Here is a 24,536-nt window from a genome sequence, read left to right as displayed (position 1 = left end):
ATGAAACGCTACAAGTTCATCCTAGTTGTTCAGGACTGGGAGTAGGCATTTCCTCCATACCCCGCAAACGTTATGGTTTTCCTGCCAATACTCGGGTAACTGATTGCAGTGGTTTCCCACTGGGCGATGGGTTCGCCACATCCCTATGCCAATTTACGTTTCTATTTACTGTAGGTTTCCATTTATTTTTGGTGTGCTCTATTTTTCTTGTCATATAAACCTGTGAGGACGGAGAATGATATTGGTCTATTGTGTGATTAGTTTGTGTGCCTGTGATCTGCTTTAAGACCTACCATTTTTGGTTTCTCATCAATTTCTTTCATGGGCGAGCTCTTGATGTGTGATGCTGTGTTTTTGACGCTATGACTGGTATTCATGTTTGTCCATAGCGAGGCGATATGGATACGTTGTGGGCATGCTGGTTATGATTATTGTTGCTTCGAATAATGTTGGGATATGCCTTGCCTCGATGCGGCAATCCTTTGTTGCCCTTACGCATCTGATATGAGCTCATCAGTCCATGAAATTACACGTCATGCTATACGGATTGTATTCGTAATATGTCTTGACATACTGGTCTGTTCTGAATCACATACATTTTTCTTTTCTTGGTCTCTATGGTATATGCGTGTGTGCGGTTGTGCTGTCTACCTGCCTGATTGATAATATTCTCCGCATCTCACAGTGTTATTTTTATTTTTACTCATATTTTTCTTTTCGTTTTTGGGCTATTTGTAGGCCTATTTATTTAGTTATGATTGTTGTGTTCCTTTGTGTGTATGTTTCATTGTTAACTTTGTTTACCCCGCCTCGTAACTATGGCAGCCATCTTTATCTACCGGTACCTTTTGTTCCTTGGGATGCCGTGTACTCGAGATGGGGGATTGTTGTAGAGCCGCGTCTTTTGTGATGCTCGTTCTGATATGCGGAGCGTATTAAGTTACGGTCGAGATGTACATACTGCTTTGATGTAGTGTGTATTACTTTCTAAGTATGTTCATTTTTATTATTTGCTACGAGGATTGATGCGTCATACGTCACGCATCTTAAAATATTTGAGGCAAATCAACTATACGTTATGAGATTTGGGATTATAAGAGGTGAGTGTGGCTATTCTTGTTTGTGTTCAATGAGCCTCTTAATATCATTGGATGTTATGCCTACGTGTTAAGTACTCGACGCATATCTCTGTGAGTAATGTTTCAAGCTGTTCATTTTTTTGTCTCACCTTGCTTTATGTTTGGTAATAAACCCCCATATTTCGACCCCCGTTCTTTCATTTATTGGGAAGGGTTTTGGGTTCATATTATTCCTGTTACCCATTTGCTCTGATTATGCATGAGTTCAGCTCTAGGCTGTTTTAGTCTGTTCCAGCCTGTCCACGGCCTATTAAAGAGGTAAGTATCCACGGACCTGTCGGTGTATCGGCTCTGTGCGTGGGGGGGGGGGGGGGGGGTAGGGTAAGGTGGGTGAGCGGTTTCCCATTTTCATAGCAGGCAACTGCTGGAGCTGTACCTTAATTAAGCCACAGCCCCTACCTTTCCCATCCCTCCATTGCCAAAAACCTTCAGTGTGTTAGTGTGACGTTTAACAAATAGCAAAAATATGAATAAACTGTAGAACAGAGACAGCATAAGATTGAAGTATCTAAACCTTACTTATGACTCCAAACACAGTGATCTATTTCCACAAACAGAGGAGGACTGATAAAAATATTATCTTATTGTAGTGTAGTAAATCAATTTTCCTATCTTTTTTTATCTACATTTCTTAATACAATCATTTAAGAAAATCTGTTATTATTCTCATGCCTTACTTTCCTTCAAACCAATCCTTCCAAAATATCGTAAGCGCTACAAAAGCTACCGTAAACAATGCACTCGATAGTGACCTTAATATGGCAATAAGGTGAACAATTCATTTCTGGAGCTGAATAAAAACCAAAACTGCCGAAAATGTAAGTATTCAATTTGCTAATCGTTTTTATCATCTCCTGTAAAATTCATATTTTGACACTTATGATACTTTGCCTTTCCAGGGTCGATAAAATAATTTTCTCGTAAGAGACAAATTTTTTGAGATTTGTAAGTAAATACGGAACGAATCATGAGGTTTACTGTGTGTAATAAGTATGCTGCCATCGAGCATCTTCTCTGCGGCAACAAAAAAAATTCAGGACCTGTTTGATAGTGACTGATACCGTATGTAGAAAATTCAAGGACTATTTCTTTATGTTAAATTTTTCTTAAATGAAGGTTACATTGGATCACTGGATTTAATAAAGTACAGTAGATATTCAACAGGTGACAACATCCCTCCATACAGAGTTGGCATCGGGAAGAGTATCCAACTGTAAAACAGGGTGAAGTCTACATGTGTGACGAAGTTTGCACCGCCACACCACCTGCATGTGGGAAAAGCAGTAGAAGAAGACTAGACATTCAACAAACTTTCTTAGGTAATCTCTATAGTCCAGCTCTCTTGCTAATTTGGCAAAGAATGGCTGAATTAGCAAGAGTCCAGTGTACTTCCCACAAGTTGAAAAAAGATGAATTAAAAACCAACAGTGCCATACTTACAAGTGGAAAGTTTCATTGTACTTTGGTGACCAGTTGTTTGACTTGGATTTTGTAGCGTGTTTACGTTTCTTGTCTGCTAAATGTGGGCCGATGAGATTCACCTCCACAAATGGGCGGAACATTCCAGTTACTGTTGGCCATTTAAGATCATTGGCTGCCACAACTAAATGATAAACAAAATTTTATTAGAAACTTGGAATAAACATATATATATATATTCTAATGATAATTAAAAATCAGCACAATATTTGTAGGTTTCACACTAAAGCAAATTCTGCATGTATTTGAAACAATCTTTTTAATTTTATAATTTATCATATTACATGAAAAATACTTAAATATGTAATATTACAAATATCAGTCATTAATCAAGCATTGATCTGCATTCAGGGCTGTTGCCCAGGTTGCCTATCAGTTGTTTACCTGATCTTTTCTTAAATAATTTCAAAGTACTTAGAAATTTATCAAACATTTCCCTGGATAATTATTCCAATTCCAAATTCCTCTTCCTACAAATTAGTATTTGTCCCGATTTGTCCTCTTGAATTCCAACTTTATCTTTATCTCTCCTACCTTTAAAGGCTCCACTCAAGCTTATTCGTCTACTAATGTCATTCCACACCATCTTTTCCCTGACAGTTCAGAACATACCGCCTAGTCCAGCAACTTGTCTCCTTACTCCCAAGTCTTCCCAGCCCAAAGTTTGCAATATTTTCGTGACACTACTCTTTTGCTGCTATGCCTGATTGCCAGACTTATTGCTCATCGAACATGTCTGGGTCCACCTGGGGTGCCAACTTCAGCAGCCTGGATGTTTCCATGATCTAGGGAAGCACTTCTCAAACTAGATTCCACAGAACCCCAGGGTCCTACAAAAGGTTCTCAGGGGTTCCACGAGATGATTATGTGTAATGGCAGCAGAAGAAAATTCATGTTTCTTAATTTTTATTCTTAAAACATTACAATTGGTATGGCATTGTATATGACATGATGAACAGTCGTGGATACATAACTTCCAGTGATAGAATGTGTTGTTACAGACATTTTGTCATGGACAATGAGTTAAAAAGTGTCAGTATGAAGAGAAAATTAGATCAGGAAGTTGAACAAGTTCCAGACAACAGTAACAATCCTGGTTCCTACATGTGCTGAGAAAAAAATTGAAATTAGGAAATTCTTTGTGGAATATTTGCGATATGGTTTCGCTTCTACGGGAGATTCTTGTATTCCAAACGCCCAGTGTGTGATGTGTTTTGAGACGTTAGTAACAGTTCTTTAGCACCAACTAAGCTTCTAAGACACTTGCACATATATCATAGTGATTATAAAGACAAACCAATTGAATTCTTCCAATGAAAATTGGATGAATTAAACAGTAGCAAGACAAGTTACAATGATAAAACATTCCAAGTGCCATTTCAAATTAGTTACCATGTGGCTAAAACTGGGAAGACACATAAAATGGCCAAGATTCTAATCAAGCCATGCATAATGGATGTTGATGAAACTGTGATTGGGGGAAAATTTTAAAATGTTATACAGTCAGTTCCACTTTCATATGATAGTTACTGGGAGAATTCAGGAAATGAGTTCACAAAATGAAGTTATTACACATATATTAAGTAGTAGGTGTTATGCACTTCAACTGGGTGAAACCTCTGATACTGCTGGTCTAGAAGTACCTCTTGTTGTCATCCGGTACATAAATGATAATTCAGTCGAAGATGTTTTGAAAGCCTTTTCGACAACCGGGGAGGATATATTTAATTTAGATGATTTCTATCTCAAAGAAAATGGATTGTCTTGGGACAGATGCATTGATATCTGCACCGAGAGAGCAATGTCCTTTACTGGGAAACAATTATGGATTTATTGCTCATGTTGAAAGTGTGGTGTCCCAACTTGGAAGTACCACTGCATCATCCACAGACAAGCATTAGCAATGTAAATCATGCCACCAAATCGTCTAAGTGTGCTTAATTGAAGCAGTCAAAATAGTGAATTTTATAAAATCAAGACCTCAGAATTCTTGAGTTTTCACTGCTCTCTGTGAAGAAATGGGAATACAGTTTACGACTTCACACTGAAGTAAGATGGTTGTCCCAGGGCAGATTGAAGTTATGGTGCTTTGATTTGAATTTTGGGCTAAGCTTAGAAGTGAATATGCAGAATTGTATAGTGAGCTGTTAGAAAACTTTTACCCTCTCCTGCAATGTACCTTGCTAAGGCAGTATTCTTAAAATACAGTCTCACCAAGACCAAGCAAAGAAGTAGACTCAGTCCTGAAGCAGACATGTGGATCCATCTAACCAACATCACGCCTGACTTCGAAAAACTCAAGTTTAGAAGACAGACATATCCATATTATTAAAAACTTTTTAAAAGTGTTATTATTTTGAATGGTGAATATTCCAATATTTCTGACATGTGCTTCTGCGAATGTTGTTATTTTTATTTTCACAATATGTATCAATATTGTAAAAAACAAAAATGGGCAACTTACAGTACTTCTGAAATAATTATATTACATGTATTATGATAAATATGCATATTTTTTCTTAATTTATAGCATAATTTTACCCTCAAAACATATCTAAAATATCTATAAAGTACTTACTTGAAGCTAAAAATGTTTTAGTTTACTTGTAGAAGGAAAGAGGATATGACACATTTAAGGGTTCCACAGTAGGTTTCATACTTTCTGTAGGGTTCCATATAATGATATAGTTTTGAGAACAAGTGGTCTAGAGAATCAACTGAAGAATGTATCGACAGATATGCCACAAGATACCATACAAAACCTGTATATCTCCTTGCCCACCCGTATCACATCTGGTATTCAAACTAGAGGTGAAGTCACAGGATACTATAGTCTACCTCCAAGTATTTAGTTTTCAGCAATAAACTGTTTTTCCTCTGATATTGTAATCACTTATTTAAAACAACATTGCATTTACTCATATCAAGTTTCATGTGATTCCACTGACTCCTTGGGGCATGAGTCTTTTCTTTTTTCCTGACAATGAGTGCACATGTACTGTATTGCTTTAACAATTGTACTCTGAAAAGATAATCCACCTTAGAAACTTAGTCAGTTTATCAGGGGCGGCTTTTCAGGTGAAGTAGGTGAAGTGCCACTTCACCACTTATTTTTACCATAATGAATTACTTAAAGTTATTTTTCTTATGACATTTGTTGGTTTTACGGTAAGAAAATGTTTTATTGTACGGCGTTTGGAGCACCTCATCACCTGATGAGAACCAGGGGAACTAACGAAAGCGCCGACTGCCGGCCACAGTACGGTGCGTGAGACTGAGTGAAGACGAGAGATTCCGCAGCTGCCTCTACCTCCCAAGTGCTCCCTCCTAGCGCTTGGCCTTGGCGGTTGACATGACAACCGTGACGTCACCCGCGTATTTTCCACATAGCGGAATGTGCTAGTGAAGTTGTCGGAAGAGCGGAATGTTTCGTCTTCCCTGCGCCATCCTGTGTGAAGTACGAGTACTTATGCATCTTGGTTCATTCATATTGTTGTGCTATTTTATTTAAATATGTATCCTATTTATGACATAGTGTGCATTTTATTATAAACACCATTTTCACGTTGGAGAAACGAAGATCAGAATGAAGTTCTACGTTTTGATCGCCCTACTGAATCACTGCAAATTTTTGCTACAAAAGAAGTGAAACATTCCGGTAAATCTTACAATCTTAGTTTCAAACGATCGTGGTTTAAGGAATTTCCACAGTTGTGCTCCTCTCCAGCTCTACAGAAGTTGTTTTGTTGGGCCTGCTTGCCTTTTATCAATAAAAATAACGTTTGGAATAAAGAAGGATTTTCAGCCCTTTTGAAAATAACACGTTCTTTACATAAGCACTCAGACTCTGCAGAACATAAAATACGGCAGCTAGATTTCAAGACATTGGAAACAAACCAAAATACGATCTCTGATATCCTGAAGGAAAATGCCAGCCTGTATATTGTAATTGTACAGTTCATTGAAAATGTACATTTAAATAGGGTTTTCCTTCAGTTGGTAATTGATGCAGTGCTCTATTTAAGTAAGCAAGAACTAGCTTTTCGTGGTCATGAATAAATCGTGGTCACGTGCTGGACCCTCCTCCAGTCACAGGTACGAGGTACGAGTATAAAACAACCAAAAACAACACGTAGTTCCTAAATCTTGTCCTCCTCTGTGGTGTAGTGGTTAGTGTGATTAGCTGCCACCGGAGGCCCGGGTTCGATTCCCGGCTCTGCCACGAAATTTGAAAAGTGGTACTAGAGCTGGAACGGGGTCCACTCAGCCTTGGGAGATCAACTGAGTAGAGGTGGGCTCGATTCCCACCTCAGCCATCCTGAAAGTGGTTTTCCGTGGTTTCCCACTTCTCCAGGCAAATGCCGGGATGGTACCTAACTTAAGGCCACGGCCGCTTCCTTCCCTCTTCCTTGTCTATCCCTTCCAATCTTCCCATCCCCCACCAAGGCCCCTGTTCAGCACAGCAGGTGAGTCCGTCTGGGCGAGGTACTGGTCATCCTCCCCAGTTGTATCCCCCGACCCAGAGTCTGAAGCTCCAGGACACTGACCTTGAGGCGGTAGAGGTGGAATCCCTCGCTGAGTCCGAGGGAAAAACCAACCCTGGAGGGTAAGCAGATTAAGAAAGAAAGAAAGAAGTTCCTAAATCTGTCGCTCAAAACCGAACGGGTAATAGCTCTTCTCCATACTTTACAGCCACGAGCCGCCACTGTAGTTTATAAGAAATAAATATTTCTATTTTGCAGACAAATTAAGACTTGTAAGGAGTTTACAGGTGAAGTTTGAATTCATACCACTTCCCTGATTTTCCACAGTTTTTTTTTAAAATGCTATTTATTCAGGGCATTGACCTAAGAAGATATTTTGCCCCTACTTTGCACCATATGTTGTGAACCTGCGTGTATTTGGAAATGGCAGGAGTGTAAAGTGTTGAATGGGAGGAAAGGAACATTAAGGACGACACAAACACCCAGTCCCCAGGCCAGGGATATTAATCATTTACAATTAAAAACCCCTGACCTGGCCGGGAATCAAACCCGGGGCCGCCGGGTGACAGATTATTCAGATTGTATGAGAAAATGACATCTTAGTATACTGCTGACAAGCTTCTAGTACATTAGTTCAATGATAAAGATATTAATCTTGGTGTCCGAGGCCTGTTTAAAAAAGTAACCAAACACAGATGCAAAGAACAATTTTCAGCAAGTGTGTAATGGAATCCTTCCTAGCTAGCCATTTGCTGCACATTTGTGAAATGACAAGTTATTGCTGAGCAGCTGTTAGTTTGCCAGTGTATGGAGTATGTGTTGCAATTGTTGTGATGTTATGAGCAGCGTATAATCATTCACTTATGCTTCAAACTGGGGGAAACTTTTATGGAGACACAAAGAGGTGTGGAAAAAATTTGCTGAGACCACAGAAAGTACAGCATGTTACACTGAATGTGAAAGTGTTGTTGATGGTTGTTTTAGAATTCAACAGTGTTGGGCATGATGAATTCCTTCCTGAGGGTCAAATGGTGAACCATTGGTGTTATCTCAAAGTCTTGAGACATCAGGGAGCAATTGTCAGGTGTCAGGAGCAAAAGACCAGACTTGTGGAGAAATAACTCCTGGAGTCTCCACCATAACAACAAGCCAGCTTACTTATCACTGTTAATTCATAAATTTTGAAGACAAGTTGCTTCCTTATCCACCCTATGCACCTAAACTAGTTTTTGGCAGCCATTTTTTCTATTTCCCAGAATGAAATTCACCTTGAAAAGATGATATTTTCAGTCAACTGAAGAGACCAAATTAAAACTGAAGGCATAACTGCACATGATCCCCCATATTGCTTACCAGGACTGCTTCTATAAGTGGAAACAGCATTGGCAGCATTGTAGTAACAGAGGAGGGGAGTACTAACTAGACTGCAGGTAAGCTGGCTAAAGAGGTATTTCCAAAGTTCAGTTACTTTTTTTGAACAGGCCTCATATATCTTGTTATTTTGAATCAATCAATCAATCAATCAATCAATCTACATTTAGGATTATTGTGGCAGATTCTCTAACAATTGTTTACTTATCATATAACTCTAAAATATTTTTACCACTTATAATTAAATTCTAGGAACTCAAGTTCTCTTGATATTCAATTACAATACTAAATTTTCATAGACAAGTTGTTGGAGATGGGGAAATACTAAGAAGCCTTTCATTCAACAATACCTACCTTTAACAGTCACTTTGTGCTCCCCAGTACCTGGATGTGTGAACAAGTCTACTTGGATCGAGACCTCTCCCACACTGCCCTCATCCTGACTTGACACATCTGAAATGTACATAATATAATCAAGTAACTATATATTATTTATTACAAGAGAAAGTTTCTTAAACATAATTGACATCTCTTAATGTTGCTTCTCTAATGTGAGAAAATGACAAAGGAAGGACTGAGGAAACCTATCAATCTGGGAGAAGATAAACAGAAAGGAAGTGAGAATGGATCAACAGAATAAAAATTTGAAGAAATCAATAGTGGAATGAGAAGAAATTCTGGACTGAAGAGAAAGCATAGCACACCAAATATTTACTATGTTCTGATACCTTCTGTACTCAATTATCAGGGCTTGACATCAGAATATTCACCACTTTCGGATGTATTCTGTAATTGTTACTTCTACCTTGTTTTTGCCTCAGCCAATCTCTCTTCTTTTATATTTTCTCCTTTCTCTTATGAGATATGAAATATTAAACAAAATTATTTACTTCAAAGTAGTCATTTAATTATTTCTGAACATCAGATATGGCTGAGAGAGTGAAATATACTGTGCATTTGTTAAGTGATACCAAAAATATATTTTATATTTCAAGGGAATTCTGCAAAGAATTCTGGATTTTCTGTTAAAAATCAAATAAATCACATCACTGTTTTGAAGATGTATCCTCTCCATTGGGGATTGAAATAAAAACAATTAGTGTAAAATGCCATAATGGAGAGTCACTGTATGAAACCTTACATCTGATACATACATGACTGAATAGTAGCAATACTGACATTGCTTTGTAGCTTACAACATGCATTGGAAAGGCACAGTGCATATGAATGAGTCCATGATCTCTGAGGAAAGCTAGTTGATGTATTCTTCCCATGGAGCAGAAACCAGCTAATAAAATCATGTCATACCGAATATTTTGTAATGAGATTATTTTCTGTTATCTTCTAAAGCAGTTACCTGAACTTGTGATTTGAGAGTACCAGTACATATGATACATGCAGAAATTCAAGGATATTTATTTTGTTAAAAGACATTTGAGTGCTATTGTATGGCAGACTGGTATTTCATTGGCAAAACAAAGGAAAAGATTGGAGGATCTAATTCTGAGTTGCCCTCAGCTCAGTCAGAAGAACCAACTTGGTGTGAACATTAAACATATATTGGTCATCAATGATGTTGGAGTCATTTATGGGCCAATGACCTTAGATGTTAGGCCCCTTTAAACAACAATCATCATCATCATCATCAAGTAATCGTTTACAATTCTGTGGCATAATTCAAATGTTATTTGCAGAGATGGAAAAGTACTTATTTTATTCTCAAAAACCTCTCTTAAGTGTTCAATTGAAATTATACTGTTAGAGCATTTGAACTAAGAACCAATCCAGCTGTGTTTTGACATAGAATATATTTATATTTCGAGGACCATACTTGGGCTGGTAAGTGTTACAAAAGTGTGGAAGTTTTAAAATCAAAGTAATTTCTAGGTAACACGCGATGAGAATTCATTATCAAGGAAAGAACTAATGTACCTAGCAAACAGAGTCTGACCTCGGTTTGAGGGCATCGAATGATATAATAATGCTGCCATCTTGTGGCACTAAAATTGCCATGTGGTATTTTATGTCCGGTCCTTGTCCCATTTCTCTACGGGATCGGGTATGAAAAGAGATGTGTCTTCCCAGTGAGTTTTTATGACTGCATGCCCTTTCTGACATCAACCTCATCAGAGAAGTTACTGAGATGAAATGAACATGATATATGATGCCAAGATATCCAGTTGTGTTGTCTGAGCATACCGGCAGGGCAGATGTTTTCAGGACGGAATGGGGCGAAAGAAGAGTCTATTCGACATTTGGTAAAACCTGGTGCCGGCATATAGCCTACTCATGTCGAATAGAACCAAAGGGTCTGCTCAAGACTTATCCATATCTGACAGACAAATCACCATCAACAGCATCACACGCCCTCATTCTATATGAATACTGTGGAGAGGTTTGGAATTTAATCCAGCCTTTTGGTATGCAATCTAGTGATTACAAATTGTATACCTCTCCTACCCTGTTGTCCAACATTCTGATGATGAACATTTTTTTGACCAATGGTACTCAAACCAGCTAACTAGAGTATGGGACCATATAGATTTGACACTTTAACAATCATGGCAAAAACTGCCATGCTGTATGGCTAGTAATTAGTGTAGCTCTGGACTCCAGCATTGTACAGTGGACTCTGGTTAATTCAACATTGGTGATTAAAAAATTGGATAGTTCAAATAAAAGTTTAACCCCCTTAAAATTCCAATCAATGCAAAGAAATTGCATTTAATTAAAATTTTTGAAGTTTAAATGAATAATTCAAGGTCAGGATTTTATTGCTAGTTACTTTTGTAATGGTTCCACAAACTGAAACCTTCAAATAATTCCCAAAAATTCTTCCTAGTTATGATCAGGTAGTTGCTATTGTTAACAGACTTAACCTATATCTCTGCGACTGTCAATGAGTGTAGGATTGGCATGGCCTTGACCATCACTTTGTCTATGGGTGTCTGCACTTGGCCACTGGAAATCTTCCCCACCCCCCATTCTGAAGTTTTCAACCTTGGAATGTGAATAAACAATTGTAAATTCTTCTGTAAAGCAGATTTCAAAAATAAAGAAACCAGTGACGAAATTGTTCCAGAAGAATTAGAAATGTATATGGAACCTGAGCGAAGGCAAGAAGTAGTGACTGATGTCAGTTATGATGTGTATTTAACTGTTGATACTAAAGTTGCAGCATGTGGAGATATGACAGGAGACGAAATGCTGCAAAATTCTAATCCATCCAAAGATGAAGAGGAGAGCAATCATGTCGTCATAGAAGAGCTTGTACCAACCATATTTGAAACTTTCAAAATGATAGGAAGTTTAAGATGATCTGTTGAAGCTCAGTGAAACGTTTGTGATGACACGTTTCAAGCTTAAATGAAAGTGAAGATTTTGTCTATCATGTAAGACCAGACAAACCCAAACAAACAAAAATCAATAACTTTTTTAAGTGAGCAATGGAATTGGTGTATTGTTACATGTGCTAAATTTTGTGTAAACACTGTAAATGCTGTAATTTTACTGGTGTTTATACAGTATATTTTTGTTTGAAAACTTTTATTTACAGTACAGGGCAACCATGGCAGCTGTTAAGGTATGGTGATATGCATATTACTATAATAATTATTCATTACAGTAAATGTATTAAATTTTAAGTATTTATACAGTACTACACTATATTTTTGTTAAAATAGTAATTCTTGGTTAATTCGAATTTTGGATAATTCAGATTTTTTTGATTCCCCTTGGAGTTCGAATTAAAGGAGTCCACTGTACTACCTTTTGTGAGGTGTTCAATTTTTGCCTTAGTAGGTTGTACATGTATGCTATATGTCAAAAACAAATCTCAAATAAAACAGATTTCTATTATGGAGCAATTGGACAACTGTAAATGCCGGAAAATTTCCAAAGGTCACTTCTCGAAAATAACAGTTGATTTTCTTGTAGATATAACCAGTGTTGTGTCATATCCTTAAATCATTAAATTTTAGAATAAAAAAGAAAAGAATCCTCCAATTGCTTATTTTGATTTTTTAACAATAAATGCTAATTTTCTGAAAATAGGTGCTAATTTTGATAAAAATAGATGCTAATTTTTTTCAGTCTCTACCAATCACACTGTATCTATTTTATGTTAAAGTGTGTGGCCTTGATTCTGATACAGCTCCATTCAATTTTTCCCTGTTGGCGAGCATGACAGTTGTTCAGAGTTCTGTGGTAGTGATGCAAGTACGACAGTATCATGAACAGCTATTTTAAGAAGTTAGTAACTTACCAGCATTATGAAAGGGGATGCTGAAACTGTTTTCCTTCATTATCTACACATTTTTGGCAGTTATTTTATATTGTTTTTAACAATTTAGTGGCATTTCATGCAGAGCCATAAGAAATTTCTACTTGTTGTGAAAGAGGAGTAGAAAATCTTTTGGAGAATTTTCTGATCATCTAATTTTTGTGCAGTGAGAATGCTAAGCTGATGAATGCTTCCCATAGCCTGTTGTATGACCTGAACTTTTTCACCTGAGAATATTAATTGAAACTGTGAAAAGAAGAAGAAAATATTCTCCACTTCAATCAATACTGATCTGCATTTAGGGTAGTCACCCAGGTGGCAAATTCCCTATCTATTGTTTTCCTAGCCTTTTCTGAAATGATTTCAAAGAAATTGGAAATTTATTTAACATTTCCCTTGGTAAGTTATTCCAATCCCTAACTCCCCTTCCTATAATCAAATATTTGCCCCAGTTTGTCCTCTTGAATTACAACTTTATCTTCATATTTTGATCTTTCCTACTTTTAAAGACACCACTCCAACTTATTCATCTACTAATGTCATTCCATGCCATCTCTCCACTAACAGGTTGAAACATACCACTTATAATACCAATATAGTTGGTCCGTTACTGGACATTATAAATTTTTCATCTAACTCATTCCTGGTTGTCAGCGTTTTGCCCCAGTGTGCTAAGTTGGGCTCATCAGTTGGTACATAGCACATCCCTTGACGCATGGCTACTGCATACCGTGGAGGCCACTGCGTAGGCTACTTGAAGCCACCGGCAGTGCCAATGCACTATGAGAGACTTTGTCTCATTCAACATCTATATCATCTGATGGCCAAGCAGGCATCAATTTTTGGTAATGAGACAAAGTCTCTCATAGTGTATTGGGACTGCCGGTGGCTTCGAGTAGCTTATACAGTGGCCCCCATGGTATGCACTAGCCATGCGTCTTGGTAGGTGTACTAGGTACCAACTGATGAGCCCAATTTAGCACACTGGGGCAAAATGCTGGCAACCAGGAATGAGTTGGCTGGAAAATGTATAATGTCCAATAACGGACCAACTATATTGGTATTATAAATGTACTCATTTGGAACTAATATTTCAGGTTCCCTATGGGAATCAACATCTTTATCACATACCACTCAGTCGAGCAGCTCGTCTCCTTTCTTCCAAGTCTTCCCTGTCCAAACTTTGCAACATTTTTTTAATGCTACTTGTCACCTGTGGTGGGACGGCAAACCGGAAATGATTGTGTTTTGTAAAATTATATTATCGAAGTTCGGATAAGAATTATTTTTGAAGTGATCTTTGTATTTAAATTTCATGCAGTTGTGTTTTTTTGAATTTGGAAAAGGGTTGCATATCATTTAAATTAATTTCAAGAAGCCTCAAGAAAAAAACATTCTTTGAAGAATTTGTGTGTGTTAGAAAATGTTAAATGGAAGAATATATTGAGAGTTCTTTTTTTTAAATTATTGTAAAGAATATGAACTGATGGGCTTTGAAGAAGAAATATTTTTCAATGTAATTGGAAGAAAATTGTAATATTGTGTCTTGGTAAAATGCGTGCAGTACATTACTTTTGGAACAGTTGGTACTGGCACGTGGAGAAAATAGGTGATGCCGTTCTAATTGCATCAGCAGTTTAGAAACTGACCATATGTGGTCATGTAATTGGATTGGTCAGTATAATGATCTTTCCAATTGGCGAAAATTGGAATCTAGATAAATTCGGTGTCTTATTGGTTACTTGTGATATGTCCATTTCCTCTGGCCTTCTGCCGGCTTCGTGTGTAAAATGCATGCGTTCCATCTGACCGGCCTAGCGAGTGCTCGGGGCCTGTTCCCCCTCTGGGAACTCCTGCCTTTCTTGGTAAGTGCCATTTCTATTATGTTTGATTTTATTTATTTCTTCTCGTGTTTCAGTTGTTGCTCATTTAATGTAACCTTCCATGATTTAAGTTCGACGTGTCAGAGTTTGCTCTAGATTCTCGCATTCACCAATTTCGCTTTTCTGAATGACTGTGCTTTTGACAGACAGTCACCACATCTTGTTATTTGGCAACTTACTGTAATTGAGCATCAACTTTTATGTTAAACCTTGTGTTTTATGAATTTATTTAAAAATCTTTATTTTAGTTGTGTTTGTCATTGGCTCTGTCTTTGTGTTGGTTTATTTCATTTTGTATGTTTTGTTAATTTTAATATATGTGAGCTTAAGGGTGATCGCCGCCCCCCGCACTATGAAAATCTGGTCCGGTCATTTTGTGCACAACAAGCAGGTTCTTCTTTGGGCACATCTTCATTACATTTATGTAGTCTTCGGTGGTATAGAGGTGTTGCTGAAATTTGAAAGCACGTTCTATATCTCCAAAGTCGCTGTCGTTAGGGAGGAAGTTATGGCCTCGAAATAGAAATTTTTGTGTAATCTTTTCAATGGTAGGGTGTTGTTCTAGAACTGTTTTCAGAAGTAGAACAATCTTTATATTACAATTCTGGTCTCTGCAAGAATCTGAGCACAATATGACTTCTTTGGCTTTGTGCACGTTTTCCATGAGATGCTTGTTCAAGCAGGATCCAACCTCCTGAGCCCCCCGGTCCCGCTTCTCTTTCCAACCAATCAATCAATCAATCAATCAATCAATACTGATCTGCATTTAGGGCAGTCGCCCAGGTGGCAGATTCCCTATCTGTTGCTTTCCTAGCCTTTTCCGAAATGATTTCAAAGAAATTGGAAATTTATTGAACATCTCCCTTGGTAAGTTATTCCAATCCCTAACTCCCCTTCTTATAAATGAATATTTGTCCCAGTTTGTCCTCTTGAATTCCAACTTTATCTTCATATTGTGATCTTTCCTACTTTTATAGACGCCATTCAAACCTATTCGTCTACTAATGTCATTCCACGCCATCTCTCCGCTGACAGCTCGGAACATACCACTTAGTCGAACCAGACATAACAATGACCTTTATTATCTTTCCCACTATGAATCCCTAAGTTATATAGCATAACCACAACTCGCGCTTGTAAAAAACCCACATCTGTGGAAATACGGGGCAATGGCAGTGTTTTTTTTTTTCAAGGTCAAAACAAAACGTTTCCAGTTTTTCACCCAACTTCGATTTTTCCATATCGGAGGATTTTAGGTTCTGGGCATATGCCTCGGGGAAGAAAACTTGTGTGGGAATATGCTACGCGGGAAACTACATTTAGCATCACACGACCAAGCGACTGCACGCTTGTCATGTGGTCATTTGATCCGTAATTCAGACTCAGAAATGGTGGTTGGTCACTTGATGCAAAAGTTCAATTTAATGATTCAGAGGTTGGCATTTGGTCAAAATTCATTTCCCACGAAATCATATTGAGAATAAAAGTCTGAACAATAACCTATGTAAAGTTTACGCCTTTAGCTACCAGATGGTGCAATAATCTAAAAAAATTAATTTTGGCGCTTGGTCAGTTGATGCATAACACCATCCAAGTGTTCACGCTCTTTGCCAATCTTTATCATTTTATGCATTCTATTATTATTGGTTTTGTAATAATTACTAACAAGATACCTATGCTTCGCTACAGTATTATACTGAAATTTATAATTGAATGCTTAACATTTTGTATATAATCCGCCAAAATTCGCGATCTGACGGCAAAGTTCCTCCTGTTCTCCAATCTTTCTTTCCAGCAATCGATTTCATACTTCCCTGGCTAGCTCCAGGTATTCCACCCAGTTAGTTGGGTCCTTAAATCTTTGCCACCTTTTCCTACAAGCATTTGTAATATGGACAAATCCTTGAGGAGATCTGGCATGGTGTCATCTTGGGTGCCCTGGCGGTACTGAAGCTGCGGCCGGACTGCATTCGTAGTCATTACCAGGTCTGGACCCGTTCCCAGCGTGGTCCTCACATTTTGACAACAGTTGAGAAGATTATTATTATTGGAGTGGGTGGTATTAGTTGAATTTAGGTTATTATTATTACTATGCAAAATTTTAACACGTATTGTTTATAGAAGAATGGAAAAACCAGTTGAAGCTGAGTTGGGAGAAGATCAAATTGGCTTCAGAAGAAATGTAAGAACATGTGAACCAATCCTGACTTTACATCTGATCTTAGAGGATCGAATCAAGAAGGAGAAGCCCACGTACATGGCATTCGTAGATCTAGAAAAGGCATTCGATAATGTTGATTGGACCAAGCTATTTAAGATTCTGAAGGTGACTGGGATCAGATACCGAGAACGAAGAGTAATCTACAACCTGTATAAAAATCAGTCTGCAGTGATAAGAATAGAGGGCTTTGAAAAAGAAGCAGAAATCCATAAAGGAGTGAGGCAAGGCTGCAGTTTGTCCCCTCTCCTTTTCATTGTTTACATCGAACAGGCAGTAAAGGAAATCAAAGAGGAATTTGGAAAGGGAATCACAATCCAAGGAGAGGAAATTAAAACCTTGAGATTTGCCGATGATATTGTAATTTTATCTGAGACTGCAGAAGATCTCGAGAAGCTGCTGAATGGTATGAACGAAGTCTTCGGTAAGGAGTACAAGATGAAAATAAATAACTCCAAAACAAAAGTAATGGAGTGCAGTCAAACGAAGGCAGGTGATGCAGGAAATCTATATATATAAAATAAGAGTTTTGTCTGTACATTGCTCAGAATTTGAAAATAATGGTATTTCTGTATCGTTCATGTCCATAGTAACAAGAAAATGCACTTTTTCCTTTTCCGTAATTTCTGTCTGTCTGTCTGTCTGTCTGTCTGTCTGTCTGTCTGTCTGTATGTATGTACACGCATCACGAGAAAACGGTTGGAGAGAATTTAATGAAAATCGGTATGTGAAGTCAGGGGATGAGCCTCTACAATCTAGGCTATAAATCATTTTACTCACGCTGAGTGAAATGGTAGTTTAGGGGAAGGCCTAAAATTGAATTCTCAACTATTTATGTTATTAGTGGTCTAATGAAAATCGGTATGTGAAGTCGGGGGATAAGCCTCTACAATCTAGGCTATAAATCATTTTACTCACGCTGAGTGGAATGGTAGTTTAGGGGAAGGCCTAAAATTGAATTCTCAACTATTTGTTATTAGTGGTCGTATTTTAAAGAAAATGGGTATGCAAAGTTGGGGAATAAGTTGCTACAATCTAGGCTATCAATAATTGTATTCGCGCTGAGAAAAATGGTAGTTTAGGGGAAGGCCTAAAATATAATTCTCAAATATTGTTGTTATTAGTAGTCCTATCTTGATGAAAATCGGTATGCAAAGTCAGGAAATAAGTCGCTATAGTCTAGGCTGTAAATGATTTTATTCACGCTGAGTGAAATGGTAGTTTAGGGGAATGCCTAAAATGTAATTCTCAAATATTTATTATTAAGAGGTGTAATCGATGAATGCTACATAACTAGGGTTTTATAGTATTAAATTTCCTATTATTCATGTCTTATACATTGTTACTGCACTGGCTATGATCACAAATATATTAATAATTTTGGACTTTTGTTACTAAGTCCATATCAGCGCCGAGTAACCAGAAATGGGTAAACAGTATTTAATGAAAATCGGTATGTAAAGTAGGAGAATAAGAAACTACAGTTTATGGTATAAAATATTTTACAAATCACAGAGTCGAAAGAAAACTAAATGTGAAGGCCTACAATATATAAAGCTCATAACATTGATCAACAATAACATTACATTGACCATTGTCGTGATGTGCTTTGTGTCATCTGTCGCCCTTCATCTCCGGTAGATAGGATTACTGCGGCGTACAGAGTATTTTTTATTTGATTTACGTCGCACCGACGTAGATAGGTTTTATGGCGACGATGGGATAGGAAAGGGCTAGGAGTGCCTTAGGCCTTAATTCAGGTACAGGCCCAGCATTTGACTGGTGTGAAAGTGGGAAACCACGGAATACCATCATCAGCGCTGCTGACAATGGGGTTCGAATCCACTATCTCTCGGATGCAAGCCCACAGCTGCGCACCGCTAACCACACGGTCAACTCGCCCAGTCGTACAGAGTGTAACAGCCTGCCTGAATATTGATGGGAAGTAGCTGGGGAGTTAGATAACTTTCTTCTTTAGCATAACATTCCCCTGGTTTATAAATTTTCTGATACTACTGGTACGTAACACGCTGGATCATCATAGCATTCGGGCTATTCAATCCCTACTCTGAGGCACTGATTGGAATGAACAGTGTGCATATTTAGCGGAATAATGTCAGATGAGTGTTCATGGCAATCTGCGGCCTGGTCATCCCAGCTCTGGAACTTTGGACTATTAGATTGGCACCGCAATCTAACCGCAGCACTGTTCGTTAAAAGTGATAAAACATGCGGCTTTCCATTTTTTATGATAGCATTGCTTTTAATCGCTACATTCATACTTACGTTTTTGTAATGACCTATGTTGATTTCAGGTTAAGAAAACCACAAAGTCAGTCTTTCTGAGAATCCCGTAGCGAAGCACGGGTACATCAGCTAGTATTAATTAATTTTATTTTTTTATTTTTTTTGCTAGGGGCTTTACGTCGCACCGACACAGATAGGTCTTATGGCGACGATGGGATAGGAAAGGCCGTCGTCGCCATAAGACCTATCTGTGTCGGTGCGACGTAAAGCCCCTAGCAAAAAAAAAAATAAATAAATAAATAAATTAGGAAATGAAGTCTTAAAGGAAGTAGATGAATATTGTTACTTGGGTAGTAAAATAACTAACGATGGCAGAAGTAAGGAGGACATAAAATGCAGATTAGCACAAGCAAGGAAGAGCTTTCTTAAGAAAAGAAATTTGCTCACTTCAAACATTGATATAGGAATTAGACAGATGTTTTTGAAGACTTTCGTATGGAGCATGGCATTGTATGGAAGTGAAACATGGATGATAAACTAGCTCAGAAAGAAAGAGAATAGAAGCTTTTGAAATGTGGTGTTACAGAAAAATGCTGAAGGTGAGATGGATAGATCGAATCACAAATGAAGAGATACTGAATCGAATTAGCAAGAGGAGATTGGTTTGGCTAAATTTGACGAGAAGAAGAGATAGAATAATAGGACACATCTTAAGACACCCAGGACTTGTTCAGTTGGTTTTTGAAGGAAGTGTAGGTGGTAAGAACAGTAGGGGTAGACCAAGGTATGAATATGACAAGCAGATTAGAGGAGATGTAGGATGCAGTAATTATGTAGAAATGAAAAGGTTATCACAGGATAGGGTGGCATGGAGAGGTTGCATCAAACCAGTCTACAGACTGATGACTCAAACAACAACAATTTATATATAGTCTTTTTAAAAAATCACCCTATTTGTCATTCCTGTTTTATACCCCTGTTACAGTAATTGGATTTTCCGAAAACAAAAAAATATGTGTTTCTTTATTTTTAAAGGAGATTCCAAATACCAATTTTAAGGTCAGAAATATCTTCAGTTTCTGAGATATAAGTATCCTCCTTAAAGGCATTCAACCCCCTTTTTCACCCGTCCTAGTGGGATTTTCCAAAAACAAAAAATACATGTTTCTATATTTTTAGGGAAGATTCTAAATACCAATTTTAACATTTGTAAACTTTTAAAGTTTTGAGATATAGATACACTCATTTTAAAAATTCACCCCCCTTTTCACCCCCTTAGCAACAGAATAACCAAAAATCCTCCCTTAGTGAGCACCTCCATTGTAATATAAATGTGTCCTCAAAATTTCATTTTGTTATGTCGAGTAGTTTTGGCTCGGCAATGATGAATCAGTCAGTCAGGACATGTTCTTTTATATATATATATATATATATATAATTTTGTGTACGCGCACACCAATTGCTGCTACATAGCTGCTACACTACTCTTTTGTCAGAAATCACCCAGAACAAATCAAGCTGGTTTTCTTTGGATTTTTTCCAGTTCTTGAATCAAGTAATCCTGGTGGAGAGTCTCATACACTGGAACCATACTCTAGTTGGGGTCTTATCAGACAGATGGTGATGGACCTGACAGGCTGACTGAGTAATGCATATGAATTATAAATAGCTAAATAAACATGCATTATGCAGTAGTAAGTATATTCTGAGCCATAATACACTTCGTGATTTAATACACAAAAAAGAATATTATATGACTCATAAATGCATCTTTTGATAGGTGTTCACACGTTAAGAAGGACAGATGTGCTCACACCCCTCAGGCATTGAACTTGGCTGTCATGCTGATGATAGAAAAACCATAGTGAGGCTGGTTCTTAATTCAAATGCTCTCAGTGTATTTGGATATGAGAAGAGTTCACACAGCTTTGTTATGTTAATTACAGTTTGGAATTTAATTTATGTACCAGTAGGCTATAGGCTTCTTAGTTTCCATTTTTTACTATGTAAATATTATTTTAATATGCAGTAATTTACAGAGACGGTAGATTTTTCAATCCCATTACATGCAAAATGTAGTCAAATGCTGTAAAAGTAAGTGTATTTGACATTTTGAAAACAATTACGTGTATGATTACGGATTTTTAATCTGTAATAAAATGCAATATTGAGTACAAAATGCAAAATGTATGTGTATTTGCAAAATTCCTAAGAGAAAAATTAGATTTGTAAGGCATTCTCATTTATAAGAATTGTCATAATAATAGTTGTGTGTGCTGTCTATATTACAGTAACAATCATTTTAAAGTCACAAGGTGGGCAATGTTGAAATTTATTGTTTGTTAAACTTTCAGTGAGTGATTCAACTTCACATATTATCTTGAATAGTGATGTTTACACAAAATGTGAGGATAAAAAAGTAAGTAAAAGTAAAATTGAAATAATTTGCATTCAATTTTTAATAGGTGTGTTCAAATGACAAAATAAAATAAATTATTGCCTTGAGCACTGATTTCTAAATTCATGAAAATATAGCCTACTTGAAAATGCAAGAAAATCCAGCAGCTGATACACTAATATTTTAACATCCATTTTTCATAAAAGCATGTTTATTTCTCTGTTGTTAAATAGCATAATTCTTCAGAACCAGGTGACAATATATATCAAGTTACAAGTAACTAATCTCATTTTGTTCCGTATTGAAGATACAATAAGTAAAAAATTTTCTTGAATAAAATTACTGTGTCCACCTATTCAATACAATTATGTTTTGTAGTGGTTAAATTCTACGTAAATTGTAAACACTAGTTAGGGACATGTTTCGCCCTAGTTTTGGGCATCTTCAGCCTAATACTAATCTTAAGGTCAAGTCTTGAATCTGTTAACATTGGAATGTGTTTAAAAACCTTGACTGTAGTTAATTAATGATATTCCAATGTTAATAGATTTAAGACTTGACCTTAAGATTAGTATTAGGCTAAAGATGCCCAAAACTAGGGCGAAACATGTCCCTAACTAGTGTTTACAATTCATGTAGAATTTAACCACTACAAAATATAATTGTATTGAATAGGTGGACACAGTAATTTTATTCAAGAAAGAATTTTACTGACAATATATCGTCGATACTTACCTTTGTGAAAAAGACTGACTGATGATTTTTGCCAATGGCAACATAACCTAAAGATATAGCAAGATGATATTCCATTGATGGAATAAATCTAGAATGTGTTCTAAAGCAATTATTTTATTCAAAATATGTATTTTATATATGACATGAAGAAAGATAGGTTTCTCAACATTTTGTAAAGAATCATATCAAAAACTTAATTACAATATTTGTTATGGATTAATGAATGGAGAACTTCAAAATATTCTTCAGTCTTTTTCACTACACCACCTGGTAAATAACTGCTTCTAGCAGGGTTAATGGGTCATAATATCAAGCTCCCTAAATAATTTCTAATTATGCCATTGTGAATTATGATTTAACTATATACTGATTACCATTTGCTTTTTAAGCATTCTACATATACGGTACTCAAAATGCTTTATCAATTTATCATTGCATATAAAGTTATGACATGCAAGAGTATAATAGGAAAACATGCATCAGCATCATTGCAAACAAAAATTCATCAAAGAGATAGAAGATTTCAAGCAGAAAATAGTTAAGTTTTTGAAGAAGTGTTTTACAAGAATGAAAAGTAATAGCATCTGCTTTGTAATCAGTGTAGTATAAATTTGGGGATGTAAAGGTCCCTTCTTCATTTCTGTTTGGGATTAAATTGTGTGCTGTGCAATCTGTGCTGTATATTTCACTGAATCTTCCATGCCGCTACTCTAAAAACCAACCTCTGAAAACCAACAAAGTGGATTTTGTTTGTTTGTTAATAACCAGAAGCTAATTCATTAATGAAGAAATATAAGAAATCCTAATTGTGTTTCCAATATACCTGATACAGCAATGGTTATAAAGCTGACATTTATTTGAAACAAATAATTTTATTTTTAAAATATTCACCATAATGAAAGTTTTATTTGGGTGGATAAATATAAACTGTTTCATAATAGAAAATGTATTTTAGACTGGATTAGTATGTTTAATTCCCAGCAGATATTGAAGATGACATGATTCATACTGAAGTATTTTATTTATTTGATTTAATAGGCCCCATTAAAAAATACTTGCACTAAGAGGCAGCACAATTAATTCAGATGGCAACACAGTACACATTTAAGATGGTGATAGTCACATTAGTTAAAGTTTTAATTGACCATAGACATAGGCTAAAATATATCATAATTACTTCAGACCAGTGAAAATGTTTATCAGACTTGAAATGGATGAGTGTGTTTTGAATGATATATTTCATTGGATAAGTTGTAGTAAGATTTCCTCCTGAAATTTTCAACTCCGGATAGACCCCTTAGTCCTATTTCCTGATAAATGGTTGGGAATGAGGTGAGATGAAATTTTATGGCATGTGTTTTTACAGCCGGATGCCCTTCCTGTAACCAACCTCAGTTGAGGAGCTAATGAAGATGAAAGGAATGAAGGTGAATGAAATTGGGTAAGAAGGTGGAAGGAAAAGGCTGTGGCCTATGAATAGGAACTGCCCCGGCATTTGCCTAGAAGTAAAACATTGGAAACCACAGAAAACCATTCTCAGGACAGCCTATGGTGGGCTTTGAATCCACCCATCTCCTGAATGCAGAACTTGGCTCCACAACTGTAGCGCATTAACACGCGTGGCCACTCTGCTCGGTAACTCCAAATAGACCATCATTTTTGGAATTTAAATGTCATAAGCTAATATTGTGCCAGGAGTGCAGTGAGCATTAATGGATTGTTGACTGCAGATTGCTGAGATTGTGGTAAGAGAGATTATTTAATATTTTAAACATACAGATCCAAGCAGAAGACTTGGCACCTGCTGTGAGTGGCAGAACATGTGTCAGTTCATACACAAGTTTTGTTGCTGTTTGTGGATGTAAGAAATAAATAGTATGAATTATCTCTGTTTTGCATCACTTATATAGCTTGAGTACTATCTCTATTTTTATGAAATCAGATCATGGTAAGATAAGTCTGATGGGAGTGGAAAAGTGCATAATAAATACTTCTTAAATGTACAACCGATAATATTCCTTTGAGTCTATGTAGTATTATAATGACAGGAGCAACTTCCTTACAGAACAAGGCAATATGATCACCCCAGGATAAGTGCTAATCAATCAATCATTGATCTGCATTTCGGATGTAACTCAGGTGGCTTATTCATTTAATAAATAATTAATTATTTGGTCATAAGTTTGGGAAGTGCATAGTATTAGTGTGGTTATAATTATGGATCGTCTTGGCTATGCTATCATGAAACTAAATAAGTTACGAACTCAATAATTTTTTTTTTGCAATCATTCTTAGAGTAT

General features: G+C 36.7%; 1 protein-coding gene across 1 annotated transcript in view; it reads right to left on the bottom strand.

Annotated features, from left to right (window-relative positions):
• The window catches only part of unc-13, a 312,040-nt gene that overhangs the window by 22,713 nt on the left and 264,791 nt on the right, over window positions 1–24,536 (bottom strand). The window contains exons 27-28 of the mRNA XM_067138400.2: window positions 8,828–8,926; window positions 2,580–2,742 (exon numbers count right to left, since the gene is read on the bottom strand). Of these exons, the coding sequence (XP_066994501.2) occupies window positions 2,580–2,742; window positions 8,828–8,926 (262 nt within the window). The remainder of the gene's footprint in view (window positions 1–2,579; window positions 2,743–8,827; window positions 8,927–24,536) is intronic.

Source organism: Anabrus simplex, chromosome 1 (assembly GCF_040414725.1).
Source record: "Anabrus simplex isolate iqAnaSimp1 chromosome 1, ASM4041472v1, whole genome shotgun sequence".
NCBI lineage: Eukaryota > Metazoa > Arthropoda > Insecta > Orthoptera > Tettigoniidae > Anabrus > Anabrus simplex.
The sequence above is the reverse complement of the archived record's forward strand: the minus strand, read 5'-3'. Positions and strand labels throughout refer to the sequence as shown.